The sequence below is a fragment of the Haemaphysalis longicornis genome, unplaced genomic scaffold, assembly GCF_048455015.1.
Source record: "Haemaphysalis longicornis isolate Haplotype H1 unplaced genomic scaffold, Haemaphysalis longicornis Haplotype H1 scaffold_3, whole genome shotgun sequence".
NCBI classification, from domain to species: Eukaryota; Metazoa; Arthropoda; class Arachnida; order Ixodida; family Ixodidae; genus Haemaphysalis; species Haemaphysalis longicornis.
The window spans coordinates 77116473-77133680 of record NW_027526335.1 but is presented as its reverse complement, the minus strand read 5'-3'; the positions used below and the strand labels follow the sequence as shown (position 1 = coordinate 77133680).

At 47.9% G+C, this 17208-nt stretch overlaps 1 protein-coding gene across 1 annotated transcript in view; it reads right to left on the bottom strand.

The window, feature by feature from the left end:
- Positions 1 to 7861: 7861 nt before the first annotated feature.
- Tweek (transmembrane protein KIAA1109 homolog tweek) overlaps positions 7862 to 17208 on the bottom strand; it is a 105157-nt gene continuing 95810 nt past the window's right edge. The window contains 5 exon segments of the mRNA XM_077703467.1: positions 7862 to 9561; positions 10788 to 10916; positions 13095 to 13434; positions 15194 to 15652; positions 16297 to 16502. Of these exon segments, the coding sequence (XP_077559593.1) occupies positions 9242 to 9561; positions 10788 to 10916; positions 13095 to 13434; positions 15194 to 15652; positions 16297 to 16502 (1454 nt within the window). The 3' untranslated portion in view covers positions 7862 to 9241.

The window sequence follows — 17208 nt, the reverse complement described above, 5'->3', positions numbered from 1 at the left end:
GAGGGTTGCTTATTTTTGGCCAAAACAAAACATTTGCACCAAAAAAACTACATTATGGCTTCGTTTTTAACAAGAAAACCTGACAAGGAAATGAAAACTGAGCACAAAAAAATTAACAGAAAAAAAACACGCCTGCTTTTTTTTCTCCGAACCCGTTCGAACCCGTTTGAACCGGTTCGAACCGGAACGGAATGGTGCGCCGGAACTGAACCCGAACCGAACCCGAAAGGCCTGAACCCGAACCCGAACCGAACCCGAAAAAATTCCGGTTCGACACCCTGGTTAATTTGGAATATCCGGGAATACTCCGAACGATAAAACTGCGCTACGAAGCGAATCAAATAGCAAACACAATTATAGAAGTGTTCTAAGTTACAAATATTCACACGCCACTAAAATTCAACAAGGGATTTTAAAATATTTAAAATGTTACTACACACATGTACACCTGGTTTTTTTTTTATTGTGCTCCTTTCCCAGCCTGTTAATTTGTTTATATAGGTAGTACGTTGAGCCGTGCATCATGTTCAAATTCATTTCTCTCTTTAATAATTTCCGCAAATTTTTTTATTTCATTTCTCCATCAAGTTAACTTTCTTAACTTCCAGTCCTGTCCTTTGGTAGCCACTGTGTTGCTCTGATATTCTGTCTTTTTTCAGTTTCTTGCATTTTATGCCCAGCCTAAATTCACTTCTCCCTCTCTATCTGAATTCGATATCTTACACCTGAGCTGGTTCCCAAATCCAGGACACGCATCATCATTTAGGGTTACTGCTGTTATCTTTTCATGGTTTCGCTGGTATGACCTAACTTTTCTTTTTGAGATGTTTAGTAAGTCCTTAAGTTTCTATCTCCGTAAGCCGTAACTGGAAATGTACACTGGTTGTGTGCCATTCATTCTGGTGACAGGGGTGGCACACTGTCAATGTGAAATGTATACGTCATACCTTGCTAATTCTGGGCTGATTTCTTTCTTTCTGAAGTGCACACATTGTCTTCTCCCTGATAGGGGAAAGTTCCTAATAGAAAACTTTGCTCTTACAAAAAATTATTACCTTTATTTATGTCCTTCAATAACTCTACTTATGTCTCCTCTATCCCGTGGCCTCTCAATGTTTCTGTTACTGCAGCAGTGCCTTCTGAATCAAAGGCTGAAAAAATGCTGCAGCAGGCAAAAATTGCTAGGCAAAATATCACTCGCATTATGTTTGTGAAATCGTCTGCCAATTGCTTCTCAGCGAAAATCTGATTAAAAACGTTGCACCTTGAAATTAGGATGTTCAAGGAACCAGAATAATGGAAAGCATTCATTGACATTCGACGTTACAGTCTTTAATCTGCAACTGGCTGCAACATTTTGAATGAACAATAATAATCTGTCTGCACGATTTCAGCACACATTATACAGTTGCAGCAGAGCAGCATGTAGACTAAATTATTTCGTAGCAATTTGCTACGGCACGACTCCTGCGTCATGAATAGCTTCAGTGTGAAAAGTGCCAATTTGAACTATTAATAGGAATTAGAGAATCCAGCACAAGGAAACTAAATTGAAGTAGGGATTACACATAATCAGGTGAACATTTATGTTCCTGCAGCGTTATAAGGCTCTTTTTTTTCAGATCACAATAAAAAAACACAGGCTTAATTCATTTCCTGAAAGCACTTGCGTGAACCGAGAATTTTCGGACAGGTGTTTAGAGAAAGAGTGAGAGCTTTAGTGAACGTTGGCGGGGTTAGCGCCACTAATGGTAGGGATGGTGACTTCAGACAGGTGAACGTAGTGAGGAGCACGAAGAAAATATAAGGAAAGGAATGAAACGAATAAATAAGCTGAGTGGTGAAATACAAGAGCAAAGGGAAGATAATAAAAAAAAATGCCACGACAAGAAAAAAGGATTAGGTGACCTCGAGGCTAGAGGACATCATCCAATTAGGACTGAAGCAGTTAGAAAACTCACTAGAGCGTTTCTTTAGCTCCGCGTCAGTGTGACTAAGTGCATGGTGCAAGCAAGTGTCCCAGCTCTAACACAATCCCTTGTCATAGTCGCATGAGAACTCTTGTTGCTGATTCTCTTTCGGTAGTAAATTGCGGGCAGCTGCACAAGTTCATTCTTGTTCACTACTGCACGTGCAAGCTGGCAGCAAGCATCCTTGTGCCCCTGATGTCCAGCTCCTATAGTGTGTTCCTCCACCAACTGCCAACCATGGCTATAGCTTCGTCACTTCACGCTGCAGGAGAGGATGGTGTTACTGTGAGGAGCCCACAAGGTGACTGGATGATCAATGAGAGAAAAATTGGATTGCCTTAATGCGAATGACTTTGAAGGACTGTAGAATTTCTGCCACCTTCCTCCCCTCCATTTATCTTCCCTCTCCATCCTCCGATGTGGCTCCTCCTCTCTCATCTCCCCTCCCACCCTCACTTCTCTCTTCCCTTCGCCATGCCCCTACCTCTGTCCCACATGACCACGTGATCATGACACTGACCTGCTGCTAGTGGATCACAATTATTTGGGAGGGGGGGGGGGAGGTATACACTTGTGTGCCATGAAGAGGTCACTGACTGGTCATCACTGGTGGCGACCAGTGGCCCACCAATTATTGGTGAGTCAGGGACTGACTAGTTAGCAGACCAACTCGCAATGTTTCTAGCTGATTCTAGTGACGGACAGATGGACAGACAGACAGGCAGACAAATGTCTTGGAATTTATTGAGCCCAAGGGAGACTGTAGTCTTGAAAAGACCTTGTTCTAAAAACGTGAGCTTGTCATCAAAGCTTGCTAAGCTGGATGTGAGATGTTGGATTAAGGCCCAACCACATGCACGCGTAAAATCGACGTACTCGCGCAACGACGTACGCCTGCGGCGGCATACGCCGCTGCCTTTACGCCGGCCGACGACGTCGGAGAGGGCGAGTAACCACATATCGCCGCAACGCGCGCGTAAACCAATGCGCCGCGCAGTGTGGCTCGACTACTTCGGACTCAGCTTTGTGGCGACCAGTTTAACTACATTTTAACTCAAATAAAGCAAATAATGCCTATTCTCACAAATATACGTATATTTAATACAGAAACAACTAAAACAGTTCTCGGGACATTAAAAAACGTTAAGGATTAGTATGCATACTTGGCAGGCACAAAACTAACGAATCCCTCCCGCTACATTTGGCGTAAAACTGCCTTGCTCCCATAGTTGCTCGTTGCTTCGCGTGTTTTGTCCGGTTGTTTGGTCACCATATTTTACAAATTACTTCGTTTTATCGCATAATAAATAGTGAAGTTAGCTTATTTATCAATTCACTGTCTTGTTATGCGACCTGACTGCCGATAACATCACCGCCAGAGGTGTACGTCAACACCGTGCGCCCGAAAGTTTGCGTCGATATCTGGCGCGCTCTGACTTGGGCGTAACAAGCGCGTACCAATGCATTCGGCGTACGCCGGAGTACGCCGGTTCCTTACGCGCTTACGCCGGTTTACGTCGTTGCGCGAGTACGCCGGTTTTACGCGTGCATGTGGTTGGGCCTTTAGAAAAGTGAGAAGGTAGTGGTTTTGCATCTGTAGCGAAATTAAAAAAAAATTAGTTACGGCTCTTTCACATTGCTGGCAAAACAAACGCCTGATTGCTGCGGAGCTGTTCAGAAGCGCACTCGATGTTTGCCTTCACAGGGTGCTCTACAGCGAGCACAGTGTAACTGCAGTGAAAGTTGACAGTTGCGTTCCTGTAAAGGGTGCTCCCTAACAAGCAGAGTAGCACTGCAGTGAAGGGTGATGGTTGTAGTAGTAGCAGCAGTAGTAGTAGTAGAGCACTAGACGGGCCCGGGCTGACCCGAAAGCCCAGGCCCGGCCCGGCCCTCGGGCCAGGCAGGGCCGCCCGAAGCGGTTTCCCAGCCGGCTGGGGCCGGGCCCGGGCTTAATGCCACGGGCGTGGGCCGTGTTCGGGCTTGAAGCCATGGGCCCGGGCCGGGCTCGGGCTTGAATTTATTGTCCTGGCCGTTAATATTTCCGACGTGATGTGTACAACACAGCATTAAAGGAATGTTCTGAGTTTATTTCCATGTGTTTCTTGATGTTAGTGCTATGCGTTGTTTTAAAAAACGTGTTTTACTAGGTCTGATAGTGTGATGTAATTTTAGTGGTGTTTCATGTATTGCATCAACATTTTATATTTTGGGGTACAACATACCAAAGATACAATTACAAGGAATGCCGTAGCGGGGAGGGGATTAATTCGGAAAACCTTGAACTCTGCACCTATGTCTATGTGCAGGTGTTTTACATGTTGCACCCATTAAAATGCGGCTGCTGTGGCTGGGAATCGCACTCGTATGCTAAGGAAACGGAACCGTCGAGCAACCACTGTGGGTAAAACATTTCAATGCCCGTACATACTCGTGCATTGTGGCCGAGACAACCACGTGACGTTGCCAAGAATCTGGTCATCAAAGGTGATGGTGTCTCTGATGTAATAATACGAGCTATTATTAGGCCGGCGTGTCGTAACTGAAAACGGTGGAAGGTAAAGTACGTGCATTACTTAACCATAAATTGTTGCATTTCAATCCACGACGTGCTGTACAGACTAGAGACTCTTGCTCCGTCTGATTGCCCGCTACAAAGACACTAAAAAAAAAAAAAAAAAAAAAAAAAATCCCTGGCCATCTCTACTCACGTGAAACCTGGGGAGGGGCAAAGCATGCAGTGTAAAGACCCACAAACCGGATCAGCCCTTCCGCACCATAGTGTCAGAGAAGGGTACTTGGCAGCTGGTGGTCTAGAAAAATTACCTAAGGATTCACGATCCGTTTAAGAAACGCGAAGGAAGTTGTTGATGATTGCGGCTGGTAAAGTTTGATAGATGCATAGCCTTCAGCGTTGATGTAGTGGACTTGTATTACTCTTTGCGACAGCCCGCATTGTTGAAGTGCGTAAAAGAGTGCATAATGGATTGTAATGACGAGATAATGAATGTGCTTTGTCTCTGGAGGCGTTTATGGAGTTGTTGCGGTTCTATTTGCAATCAACAGTCATCATGTGGGAGCAGAACGTGCTGCTACAAAACGAGGGCATGTGCATCGGGTCGAGGGTCGCCCTGGTACTCAGCGACATATTCCTAGGAAATCTAGATGTTAGGCTGGAACAAATTCTCGTCGGCAAGGTTATCCGCATTGCCAGGTATGTAGACGACTACTTGGTGGTCACTCCCCAGAGTGAAGCCCCACCAAACGTTGAGGAAATCCTCAAGGCATTCGAACACAATGGTATGGGGTTAATGTTCACCAGCGAGCTTCCTGTAGAAGGGAATATACAATTTCTAGACCTAGAGATAAGGTTTGCTCAGAAACATACCTGCTGGAGATACAACCCTAGATCAGTAAAACCGCTGCTCAATTATGTCGCTGGGCACTCAAAAATAGTGGAAAGAGGCATCAGCAAGTCAAACCTTGGATCCGCGCTAAATAAGTCGTTCCAACACGCTAAAGAAGTCGTTTTTACGAACAGTTTAGATGCCTTCAGGCAGCAAAATTTCCAGATACCGTGATAATTTCCGTGTGCGAAGGCTTAGTAAGACAGATGAAGTATGGTGAGCATGAACCGCAGAAAGAATGGGCAAAGAAACGCGCGATCGTGCCTTACACACACAAGATGGCACCCGGGCTGAAAAAAGTTGGATCCCGGTATGGCGTAGAAGTGATATTCTCAGCCAGAAATAAAAAAAGGCAGATTGTGTTCGTTGACGAACAAAAAGGCCCGCAAACGAGGGAAAAACCCATACAAGTGCACTGCTAAGCGCACACACGCCTTTGTACCGTGTAGAACCTGCGTTGTGCCTCGAATACCCCTGTCCTGGGGGAGAGTGTACATGGGGCAGAAGGGCCGCTGCCTGAATATTCGGCTGAGGGAGCACTCGGGGACCATAAAAAATGAAACATCTGCAAACCTCCCTTGTAAATCTTGTAAGCCGCATGGATGCAAGCCACTTTTTGATAGCACCGAGGTGTTATTCAAACACAAAAATCAGACCACAAGAGAGCTTGTAGAAGCGTTCTACATTAACCGTGATAAAGACAAATAAATGAGTTAGTACCACGTCGATCACACTCCACGAAAAGGAATCACGTATAATCAGCTCCATGTTTGAGTGAATTGCCGGCCTGTATGCGCACTGTGCCTTCTTTCATGTTTTTTTGTGCAGTGGTTTCCTCGCGTGCCTTCCTTGGTTTTCACAGCACAAATGCATGTGCACATTTCATGTGTAAATTCATTCGTCCTTCTCATAAACCTTCAGTTGAGAGTCGGCACTTGTGTTGTGCACCTTCCTCTCTGTTGTCCCGTCCATTTGCACATTTTTTTTTTTTTTTTTTGTAAGATAATGACAACTGCCATTAAAGGTTCACAGCCGAGTCACCAATTCCCATTGGCTGCGACATCCAACGTACTCACCCCAAATTTTCACGTACCCACTGAAGGCAATTGACCAAGGGCGACGATGGCAGTTTTCCATTTCGCTGTGACATCAACATACTACTCACCATTCCCACTCAGGGGGATTGGCCAGTGATGACAGCTGCCTTCAGGGGCTTATGGCCGATTCACCAACCATTCCCACTGGCTGCAACATTAACACACCCACCCACACCTGCTTCAACACTTAACACTTGTAGGAGTCAAGCGTATCACTGATTTCAGCTATTTCTCCTTGGCACCACTTTCTTAAAAACATTTCCCAAGTTTTGGGGGGAAGGGGGGAGGGGGGACTGTATACCTAAATGTAATAACTTTTCTGTCCTTAAGGTGAAGTGTATATATGTATAGGCAAGCAACATTACCACCTACTACAGTGAAAGCTCGTTAATTTGAACTTCAATAATTCTAATTTATGTATAATTCGAACTGTTCGATTTGGTCCAGACAGGTTTTTTTAGATGTCGACAAATAATAAAGCCCATTAATTTGAACCGGAGTAGGTTTTGGCACGAATAATTCAAGCTAAGTGCCATTGCGCTGGTGCCTTGGCTCCTGGCTCACGGCTAGAGAAATGCATCCACTGCCTTCACACGAGTCTGCGTAGAACGAAGGCAAAAAAAATCCCAGGCCATCTCTACTAATGTGAAACCTGAGGAGGGGCGAAACATGCAGTGTATAAGTGCATTCTTGGCACCTTGGCATTTTTGCCAACGGAGATGGGGGCAGAGGTATACAGCTTTGCTGTAAAAGTCTCAGGTCTTTGAAGCACGAAGCGTTCCAGCGCGAGGCATGGACGAGTGTCCCAGTGTGTTCTTTTAGCACACGTTACGTTCTAGCGCGAGGCGTTGGAAAACAAGTGTCCTGGTGTTTTAGTACCGTGACTACATGAGACGACGACAGGAGACTCCGACAGCCCGAGCTCCGCCCCTAAAAAGGGTAAAACCCATCTAAATCCCACATGGCAGGAACTTTGGAAAACTCGGTTTTTGTGGACAACGTCGATGAGGAAGCGAGTGCAGTGGTATGTGTAGTGCACTGACAGATGTGAACCTAGCCTAGGTCAGAAGCACAGAACCTGTCACTGCTAATGACAACACGGAAGACAAGGATGACGCATGGTGCGGCCGTATGCTCAGAGTCATGGCCGGATGGTGTGGAGCCGGTCTCTTCTCAAGTCTTGAAGAAGATGATTCCTGCTACATTCGTTTGTCAGGGCAAAAAGTGCAGCCTGTTGCATTAGGGGAAGAAACGGCCGGCCACAATCAGAGGCTTTTTCAAGCATCGAAGTGTTGACATGTCCTGCTGCTCCATAATTGCACTGTACTGTTGTCACTGTTCACTTTCATTAGTTTGGACTTTCATTAATTGAAACTGAGACGGTGTCCCCTTGTGGTTTGAAATAACAAGCTTTTACTGTAGTATTGCTTATATATGTCAACACTGTTTCTAGCACAGAAGAGACGTTGGGAACATTCATGGCAACGTACCTAATCTATTGGCAATTGAATGCCCACTGATAGATATGCATTAAAACCATGCATGGAGCTGCCCCGGTGGTATGTTTAAATAAACAAGATCTAATAACTATAAAACTACGGCATCATGTTATGACACATGGTACACATAAGACAGCCACCAGATAATATTAAGCCGAAATTACTATATATTTATGACATCATGATAACCTACTAGCCTATTTTCCCACATGATTCACTCCCGAAAAATTGGTGCACTGTTAAAGTCTATTACAAGACAATCCTCTATCAGCACACTGCTCAGAAAAAGTTCAAAACACCAACCCATGCGACGACATCGCTTTACTTATCACAAGTGAACGCTGCAAAGAACGTCCTTCAATATGGAGCCTAGAACATTACCCAAAGGCCTTTCCAAATCCACTTGACCTTAACTCGTGAGATATCACATCGTTTGCTGCAGGCAACGAGTGCTAGATGTGCATGAAGAAGTTCAGATGTTTCTACTCCCTTGCAAAGTGTATGCCCTTAACCCACCAGCAAAAAAAAAGCGCAATAATAATCCACTATAAGTCGCCAAGTCTGGCCAAGCAGACACTGGGTCAAACGTTTCAAAACATGCTCACTTGTCTAGTAGAGTGGCCTAAGAGTGAGGAATCTTTTTTTTTTTCCTTATCTAGGAAGTGTTTATCAGGTATGCTGCCATGAATTTTCAGCCCACGGTATGAACCTTTTTTACAAAAGTTGTGCTATTTTTGATTTCAACTGGAACTGCTCAGCTGTCACTGTAACTAGGTGCGGGCTTCATGAAGACTAGCATAGCATGAAAGTGATACTTACAGACATCTCCTTTAAATAGACTAGACAGATCACACAAGATAGCTACACGCAGAGAGAAAATTGCTTATAAATATACTAGACACGCAAATACCGCAATGTAAACAACTCCAGCGTAAACAATGACAAAGAAAACAGCAGGGCAGCAGAACACGACGACATCAATTGAAGATTGTACATTACGAATCATCTTGTTCTTAAGAGCAACACAGCGCAACAATCCATCCCTTAGGGCATACAAGAAACTTATATAAATATATACATACATAATCATGATGTTCATAGATCCCTCTATGCCCGATATACGAGTCCACTGGTGGAGCCAGAAATAGGGTAACAAAACAGTGCCGCCAGTGCAGAGGCTTCGGTGCCTGCAGTGACGCAGAACACGGGGGAGGGGGCACCAGGCGTCCGCCCATCACAACAACAACAAGGAGGAGGAGCGCTAGCAACATCTAGCGCTGCCTGACGGCCTTGAGCATTCGCTCGAGCATGAGCGAGAGGAAGAGGTCGAGGGGGTCCATGCAGCCACGCTGCAGCCACTTGGGGATGGTGACGCGAGCGTGCGAGAAGCCCAGCTTGTGCAGGATGTAGTCCACGCCGTAGGGCTCAATGCCCTTGCCCGCCCAGGAGAGCAGGCGCACGGTGGGCTCGAGGTGCCACGTGTAGCACTGGTAGTCGCGGAAGTCCCGGTGCAGGGACTCCAGGGACTCGGCCACGCTGCGCTTTCGCCGCTCGCTGTCCGGCGACTGGCTCTTGCCCCCCGTGGAGCCGCCTGCTGGGTGGACGAGACACACAATGGCCCTTAGGCCTACTGCAACCCCTCCAGTGCTCACACGTTCTAGAACTCCCTTGGGCCCCAGCCTGGGGCTACCGCTGTTCCCACTAGGCTCCCCCAGACCGGTCTGTTGTCCCCGTTCCCCCCCCAAAAAAATCAGCGCAAGAAAGACGAGGACGGGGAAGGCTACAATCACAGCGCTGCTTAAGTTTTTTCCATTATGAACCTGTATTAACTCGCCTAACTTGCCGTTGTGGTCCCTGGGAGCACCACTCGATTGATTGTAGCGTTTTAACGCGCCGACGCAGCGCAGGCGATGAGGCGCGCCGTAGTGGAGAGCTGCGGATTAATTTTGACCACCTGGGGGTCTTTAACGTGCACCGAAATCTCGTACACACGGGCGTTTTTGCTTTTCGCCTCCATCAGAAAAGCGGCCGCCGCGGCCAGGAATCGAACCCGCGACCTCGTGCTCAGCAGCGCAACGCCTTAGCCACTGAGCCACCGCAGCGGGGTGGGAGCACCACTCAATGCCCCACATCTATCCAAGTATGGGTGCTGCCCCCTCGCAAGCTAATACGTCATATATATATATCACCTACGCATTCCCCACCACATACAGCATCTTCGAAACCACCCATATGGGTACCAGGAAACAAAGCGTAAAATGAATCAAATGAAATGTTAACACTTTCAGGACAATGTTGAGACATTATCTGCCGTTATCTCAGTTCATAGTAGAATACAAGTGCAACATGCTCCCTAGCATACTGTGATGACCCCTTTATGAAACTGGAGCTTAGGTAAATGCCACAGTTAGCAGCTAAGAATTTAGAAGTATTGAATTAGTGCGACACTGTGCATGTTGAGCAGCGATGTTGGCGCTCTTTGGATTCTGATGCTGGTAAAAGAAAAAGTTAGGGCAAATTTTTCCTTTAACCACGGTGAACTTGCTTGCAGCTACGCTTTAGTGCATCCTAAGTACTTACTGCATGGATATTTTTCTATTGGTTCCTACAAGAGTGTCAACATGTACTTACACCAAATATAAATAAACCCAAGTTACCTCAAAAGACAAGATTCAGCTAAGCTAACAGCAAGAGCCTGATTAGATGCTTAGGGAAGCAAATTCCATTCCAAAGCATGCACACACCCACATGCACGCACATGCACATACATGCTCAGAGAGGGACGGAAAGGTAATGAAAGCAAAAATTCAAACCCACCGCCATCTTTTTCCCGGATGTATGACACGATGAGGTTGTGCAGAAAAAAGAAGGCTTCCGCATCGACAGCCACGAAGATGTGGTCATCAAACTCGGTGACAAAGCTGCACTCCACAACTGGCCTTGAATCTGGACATTAAAAGAGGGCAGGAAAAAAAAAAACACCACCTTCGCACGTGATGAAATGGAAAGATCTTTACACACCAAACACCCACTGAATGGAAGAAGAAACTACGAAGCCATGTATTGACAACACAGCAGGCAGTTCTAGGTAGCGAATGCCCCATCATAGGCACCCAACTATATTTGCTAGCTTAACATTGTCCTAATGCTGGTTGCATGGCACAAAAGCACGCTATCCAGCAAACTACACACCACACCTCGCAAAAATGGCCTTGCCTACTGACACTCTCCCCAGCAAGAATACAAAGTCAATGTCCAGAACGACAAGGGACAATTGAATGAAAAATTAATGCAGAGGGCCCGTCAAAACCCAGGCTGAAGTTAGGTGGGTGCCAACGTTAACAGCAAAATAGTACACACAGCACAGCTGCCCCTCCCTTTTCCCCTTTTCTGCACATACTACAGTTGAACCCGACTATATTGAACCCATTTACATCGAATTATCCTGCATATCGAACTATTTCTAGTCACGGTATATTTGCAGTGATAATTTATAGCAAAAATTACGCCTATATCGAACAGAAACACCATTGACTCCCGATATATCGAACACCAAATGCCACACAAGTGCTCCCCCGAGTTGGCTTTCACTCGTGGTGGAGGAGAAATTCTACCGGCACACCCCTACAAGTGGTCGAGTCCGGCCGCTCACGGGCAGCGGGTGGCTTTTTCCTCCTTTCCCTCACTCTCTCTATCGTGACTGCGCTGCCACATCATGTAGGGTGAGCCGTCGACACCCCCCATGCAAAAAATAATCCTGGCCCACCTGCCATGCTTTTTGTTTTGTTTTTTCGTTCGTTGTGTATGCATCGCTTGTGCTTTGTGGGCTTTCTTCCGAAGTGTAGCTGTGGTGGCTAACGCTAGTGTCACTAAATCATGGCTTCTGTGATGGCTCTAGCTAGCGCGAAGCGGCTGAATTTGCCTTTCGGCGTGAAGTTGGCAATCATAAATTGAGTCGAACGCGGTGAGGAGTCTGACGTCCCCGTGGTGCATGACATTCCCAAGAGCACACTCAGCAACTCAGCAGGGAGCTTTTATTAGCCTTCTGAAGGAAATTCTGGGCATATGTTACTGAAGAAACCGGTGCCGGCTTGTTACTCTCTCGTTTTTATTTAGAGTTTTCCTTGTGTTACTCGTGAGTAAACCACACGTATGTAACAACACAAATGATTTTTTGTCACTTTATGGTCACCCTAAAAAAATTACGATAATTTTTTCTCGGAATAGATTCATCCGAAGAATTTAAATCAGCAATAACAAAAATCGACCCTCAAAGGGTTAAATATGGTATGTAGTCTCATGACGCGATTCCTTAGCATGCTTATAATAAATTATCCCATATATTGAACTGATAGGTGTCTTTTTTTGCGAGTTCGATATAACTGGGTTTGACTGCATAGACAAAGACACCTGTGCAAGAGTTCACTACAAAGACCAAGGAGAGAAGACACTAGGCCATCAATCGAATCCAAACTCAGGTTGCCACACATTGGAGATTCTGAGTGGTTTTTTAGACTGTTACAGGCAAGGCCTGGGCATCAAAGACTGACCCCCTGGCTTGGGCTAGCATTTGAGGATTTGCTGTTCCTACGGATAGGCCCCAAAAGGCAGCATAGGCTCGTGATGTGAAACCTTAGAAGGACGGCCTCATCGTCTCTCTCCTCCTAAACTCAAAGAACAGCCTCTAAGCTCATACTAATAGGTTGTATTCACTGGTGAAGCACCCATGCAGGCAACCATGTGAGTGCGCTGTCACTGGTTACGTAGGGCTCCGTGGGATGGCAGTACTTGTCCGTGCTAATTGCACATGATGTGATTTGGACATTCCAAACTCTACCCCACCGAATGCAAAGTAATGCCATGACTCCAATGCGAGTGCGATTAATAACATGTCTGTTGACACCACCGCTGAGAATCGGGTTGAAACGGACCAGGCAACACACGCTGGTGTTTTTTTTTTTTTTCCTGCGGCGAGCGAGCGCAGTGGCAAAAATCGTGCCATGTCAGTGGCGTTTCGGCCATGTCTGTGGCCGTTTTAAGTGCTGCCAAGCGAAGAAATTGACAGCTAAGCTTCTCAGTGAATACCACCCATAGCTTTCCCTCCTCCTCCCAGACTGCACTGACCGTCGGGTCCCGGGCTGTGCTCGCCCTGCAGCTGCTCGGTCTTGAGGTGCAGCTCGAGGCTGGGGAAGGCGAAGATCATCTCCATGGTGTGTCCCGCCTCGGGGTGCCGCTGCGGGGCCGGCCGGCCCTCAAAGGCCGGGAAGCGGCCGACGTCGTCCAGCTCGCTGCTGGCGAAGGCGTATTGGAACCACTCGCCCACGTTCTTGAACTGTGGCGGGAAGAGGACGTTGCGGCTGATGCGGCACACAGTGGCCATGCTGCCCGTGCTGCCCGAGGAGCCGGGGCCCCCGTGGCCCAGCCGGAAGGTCAGGTGCTGCACCACGTGCGTGTCCACCGCCGCCTGTTGTTAGACAGGGGGAGGAGGTGATGGAAAGGTTGGCAAACAGATCCAGTGCACGGGAAGTGCGCTTGCGTAGGCGCTGCTGCCAATGGTGGGCTCTGCCACTGGAATTCAACGTGGTATGAAACACTTTCAGGTTGACTACACTGCAGACCTGCTAGCATTCAGTTCCTTGTTGCATGCAAGTCAGACAACCTTACTCTGATGTCTGCGACAGAAATGGGAAGGACACAACTGGTGGAGCTTTTCGCACTATCTTCCTGGTACCGTCAAGAGAAACGTTCTAAATAAAGGTTTTACCCAATTTTCCAATTTATTTCCGTGTTCCCCTTTCCAAAATAAAACAAGAAAAAAGGTGGGGAACAACACCCGCACCAGCAAAGCTATGGCAGGTTTGCAGCCAATCAGATATAAATGAATAGGGGCAAGCCCAGAAAAATTATTGTTTTGTTCGCAGCATCGCTTTATTGTAAGGTCATAAGGCTACGGATGTATGGAAGCATGCAAGCAGTGCACAAGGCCAAAACAAAGCTACACTAGTCAAGTGGGGTTCCTGCACAGGATAGTTTTATCTCAAAGTAAACAATGATCTTGTGTTCACTGCACTTTGCCCATGTTTTTTTTCTTTACACGAGATGTCCACCCACATTTTGCAGCAATGGAGCCGCGGGACAGGGCATAAAAAATCCACGAGTTTCACGGCACCACAGTGGTGCTCTCAGAACACAGCACCACTGCACCATCACTTGGCGGCTTCAGTGCTCAAAGTGCAGTGCACTCAGGCTTTGGATGGAGCAGTAACAGTGCAGAGCACAAATTTTTGAAATGCTCGAAGAAAATTTGAGAAGTCTCCGCGCTACTGCACAGGATGTCCCTGAGTGAAAGCTTGTGGCTCCAGTAGGGTGTCCATCTGACCGGTTTTGGACCGGCCCGGCCGGTTTTTTAAACAGTGGTCCGGTTGCCGGTCTGTACCTAAAACCGGCCGACATTGGCCGGTTTTTTTTACCATCATGCCGCGGTCATTTCTTTTTGGCCTTTTGTAAGCGTAAATACAGAAAGTACGACAACAACTATGTGTCGACAAGCTATGCAAAGACACGCAAGCAGAGGAAATGCATGTCCGAGCGCAATTTCCGAGATGGAAGGAGACCAGAGGGAAGAACAACGCAACGAAATGCCGCCGGTGCAAGTAAGTGCGGTTACTCTTCAGTGCAGCACATTCAGTGCAATAGCCAAAACATCAATCACCTTCAGTGCAAACGTTATGCTGCTTTCTCTGTAGGAAAATGCTACAATAAATGGGATTGCATGTCAATAAAAAAAAGGGGCATCTTTTTTTGAACACAAATTCAACCTTCTACACACACACACCCCTCCCCCCTGAATTGCCGCTTTTTTTCTTCAGGGGAAGGTGGCAACCCTAGGCTCCAGCCAATTAACAGTGCTTGCTGACAAATGTATATGCGCCACAAAGTGCTGGTGGATGAGTATTGATGCTGATTGAAGTTCTGGCACGGCTACTTGATGCGAACTGAGTGGTTGTGGTTGTCGCTTTAATGCCACACCACAAATATAAACCTCCTCGGGGCACAGTAGCTGCAATGGTACCGGCCAAGGTTATGCCACGCTATTTTTAGGCCATGCCTACGCAGGAAATCCCAGTCCCCAAAGGTGAACCTTGTAGAAGAGCCACACAGAAGCCAATGGCTCAACGACAGACATAAGGAAAGGCGGAAGATGCCAGCCTGCCCCTGCCCACCTGTGGCCCGAGCACGTCCTGTGCCTCGGTGGCGAAGTGGATACTGGGCTGCCGGAGGGAGAAGAGGGCCCAGGCCTTGGAGCGGAAGCTGACCCCGTGGAAGCAGGCGAGCGAGACATTGCCCCCCCGGAGGTCCATGCTGCCGCCCACCAGGGTGCCGTGCAGGGGCAGCCGCAGGCCCCAGCCCAACTGCAGGCCGGAGACCAGCGCCAGGGCCCCCTGCCAGTGGCGCTGCTGCGCGTGCCGCCCGTTGCTGCCCTCATCGGGCCCCAGCCCTCCCCGCCGGCCCCCGACCCCCGCGGTCCCCCGGGGTCGGGGCCCGGCCAGCCGCATGGAGGAGAACACCCGTCGGCTGGAGTGGAACTGCTGCGAGAAGAACTCCTCCAGCTTGGCGCCCATCTTGGCCAGGTCAGGCGTGGTCGATTTGGATAGCAGCATCTGCAGCTGGTCCCAGTGGACCTGCGTGCCGCCACGGGTGCCCCCACATCTCTTGAGGATTTCAGTGCTAACATTTGTTCATTAATAGCATCAATTTTTACCACAGAACATGATGTACACCTAGCACTGAACAAAAATTTATTTCCATGTTTGTCCCAGCGTCCTCACTGTAGCTGCCATCCTCATCATCCTAGTGGAACCAGATATCGCCCAGTTTGCCCAAAAGGTTCACTTCCGACGCTCCTGAAAAGGAACATTCCCCTTAGCTGGGTTCTGCTTGCGGGATTGTGCTGCAGGCAGGATACCTGCTCCCAGCCTTGAAATGAGGCCGCAACAATACATTTGAAAGGGTTCCCTTTACTGTGCTTGTTTCAGGTTCCAGCGGCTTATTGAAGGTCTTCTTGCTTTTTGTAGCCTGCACCTTCTCTTTCTGCTTCCCCCTTTCTTTAAGAGCCACATTTTGCAAGTCATGACCATGTATAACTGCCTCACACACGTGCACATAAAACACACGTCGAGGCTCGCAAAACCCGCATGCCAGAGGGAAATAGGTGCACCAGAAGAGAACCAGTCCCATTTAACAAGAACATCTTCTCTCCTGTCCATCCATTGCTTTGCTCTGCAACATGGCCCTGTAATCGATGCCCCTCTCCCCAGACACCCACCTGGCCGTGGACGAAGAGCAGGGCGGGGCGCTTGGTGGCCTCGCAGCCCTCGCAGAGCCGCCACTCATCCCTGAGCTCCACGGCCAGCTGGGACACCCGGCCCATGAGCACGCTGCTGCCCATGTAGTCCAGCCGGCTCTCGGCCGCCCACAGGGCCAGCGTCAGTGTGTGCACGGGCTCCCGGCCCCAGCTCTCCTGCAGGCCCACTGGATTTCGGAAAGGGAAAGAGCAGAGAGCACTTTGCAGCCAAGCACGGGACTGGCACTTCCAAGGCTCAAACCCAGGCTGTTAGCGTTAGAACCAGTAACTTTACCTCTGGGCCATGGAGGCCAAACAGCGGGCTCATTTTAGCAGGTGCTCAAAAGAATACAAGGAGTGTTCCCTGATGTAAAATTATATTTTTCAAATTTTTCAGGGTTTAAACTATGAGGCACACCATGCGCGAGGGCCCTGGATTACTTTTGGCCACCTGGGAATCCTCAATGTGTGTTAAAATCTCGCTGCACGGGCATTTCACTTTTCAACTCCGTCTGAAAAGCATCCGCTACAGCTGAGAGACTGAACCTGTGTCCCTGGGCTCAGCAGCACAACACTTCAGCTGCTGAGCCATCCCAGTAGGTGGAGTGTTCAACACGAGATAGTAGATGGCACTAGGTGCATGCAGAACTGCTAGGCAGCAAACCGCCGCTCTGTTCTCTCTCAAACTTCACACGAAAGTCGCATTTTGTGGTCTATTTTGTTTGACACCGGGAACAACAACGGTACTTACCAGTTTATTCTGAAAATAAATAAAAACGATTTTTGCCTATGAGAAAATGGCGGCTGATTTGGACTTGCAAGCCAGTACAAGCTGATCTTGGAACAATGGCGCCACCTTGGGGTATGCAGAGCAAAACGGACCGTGGGGATTCA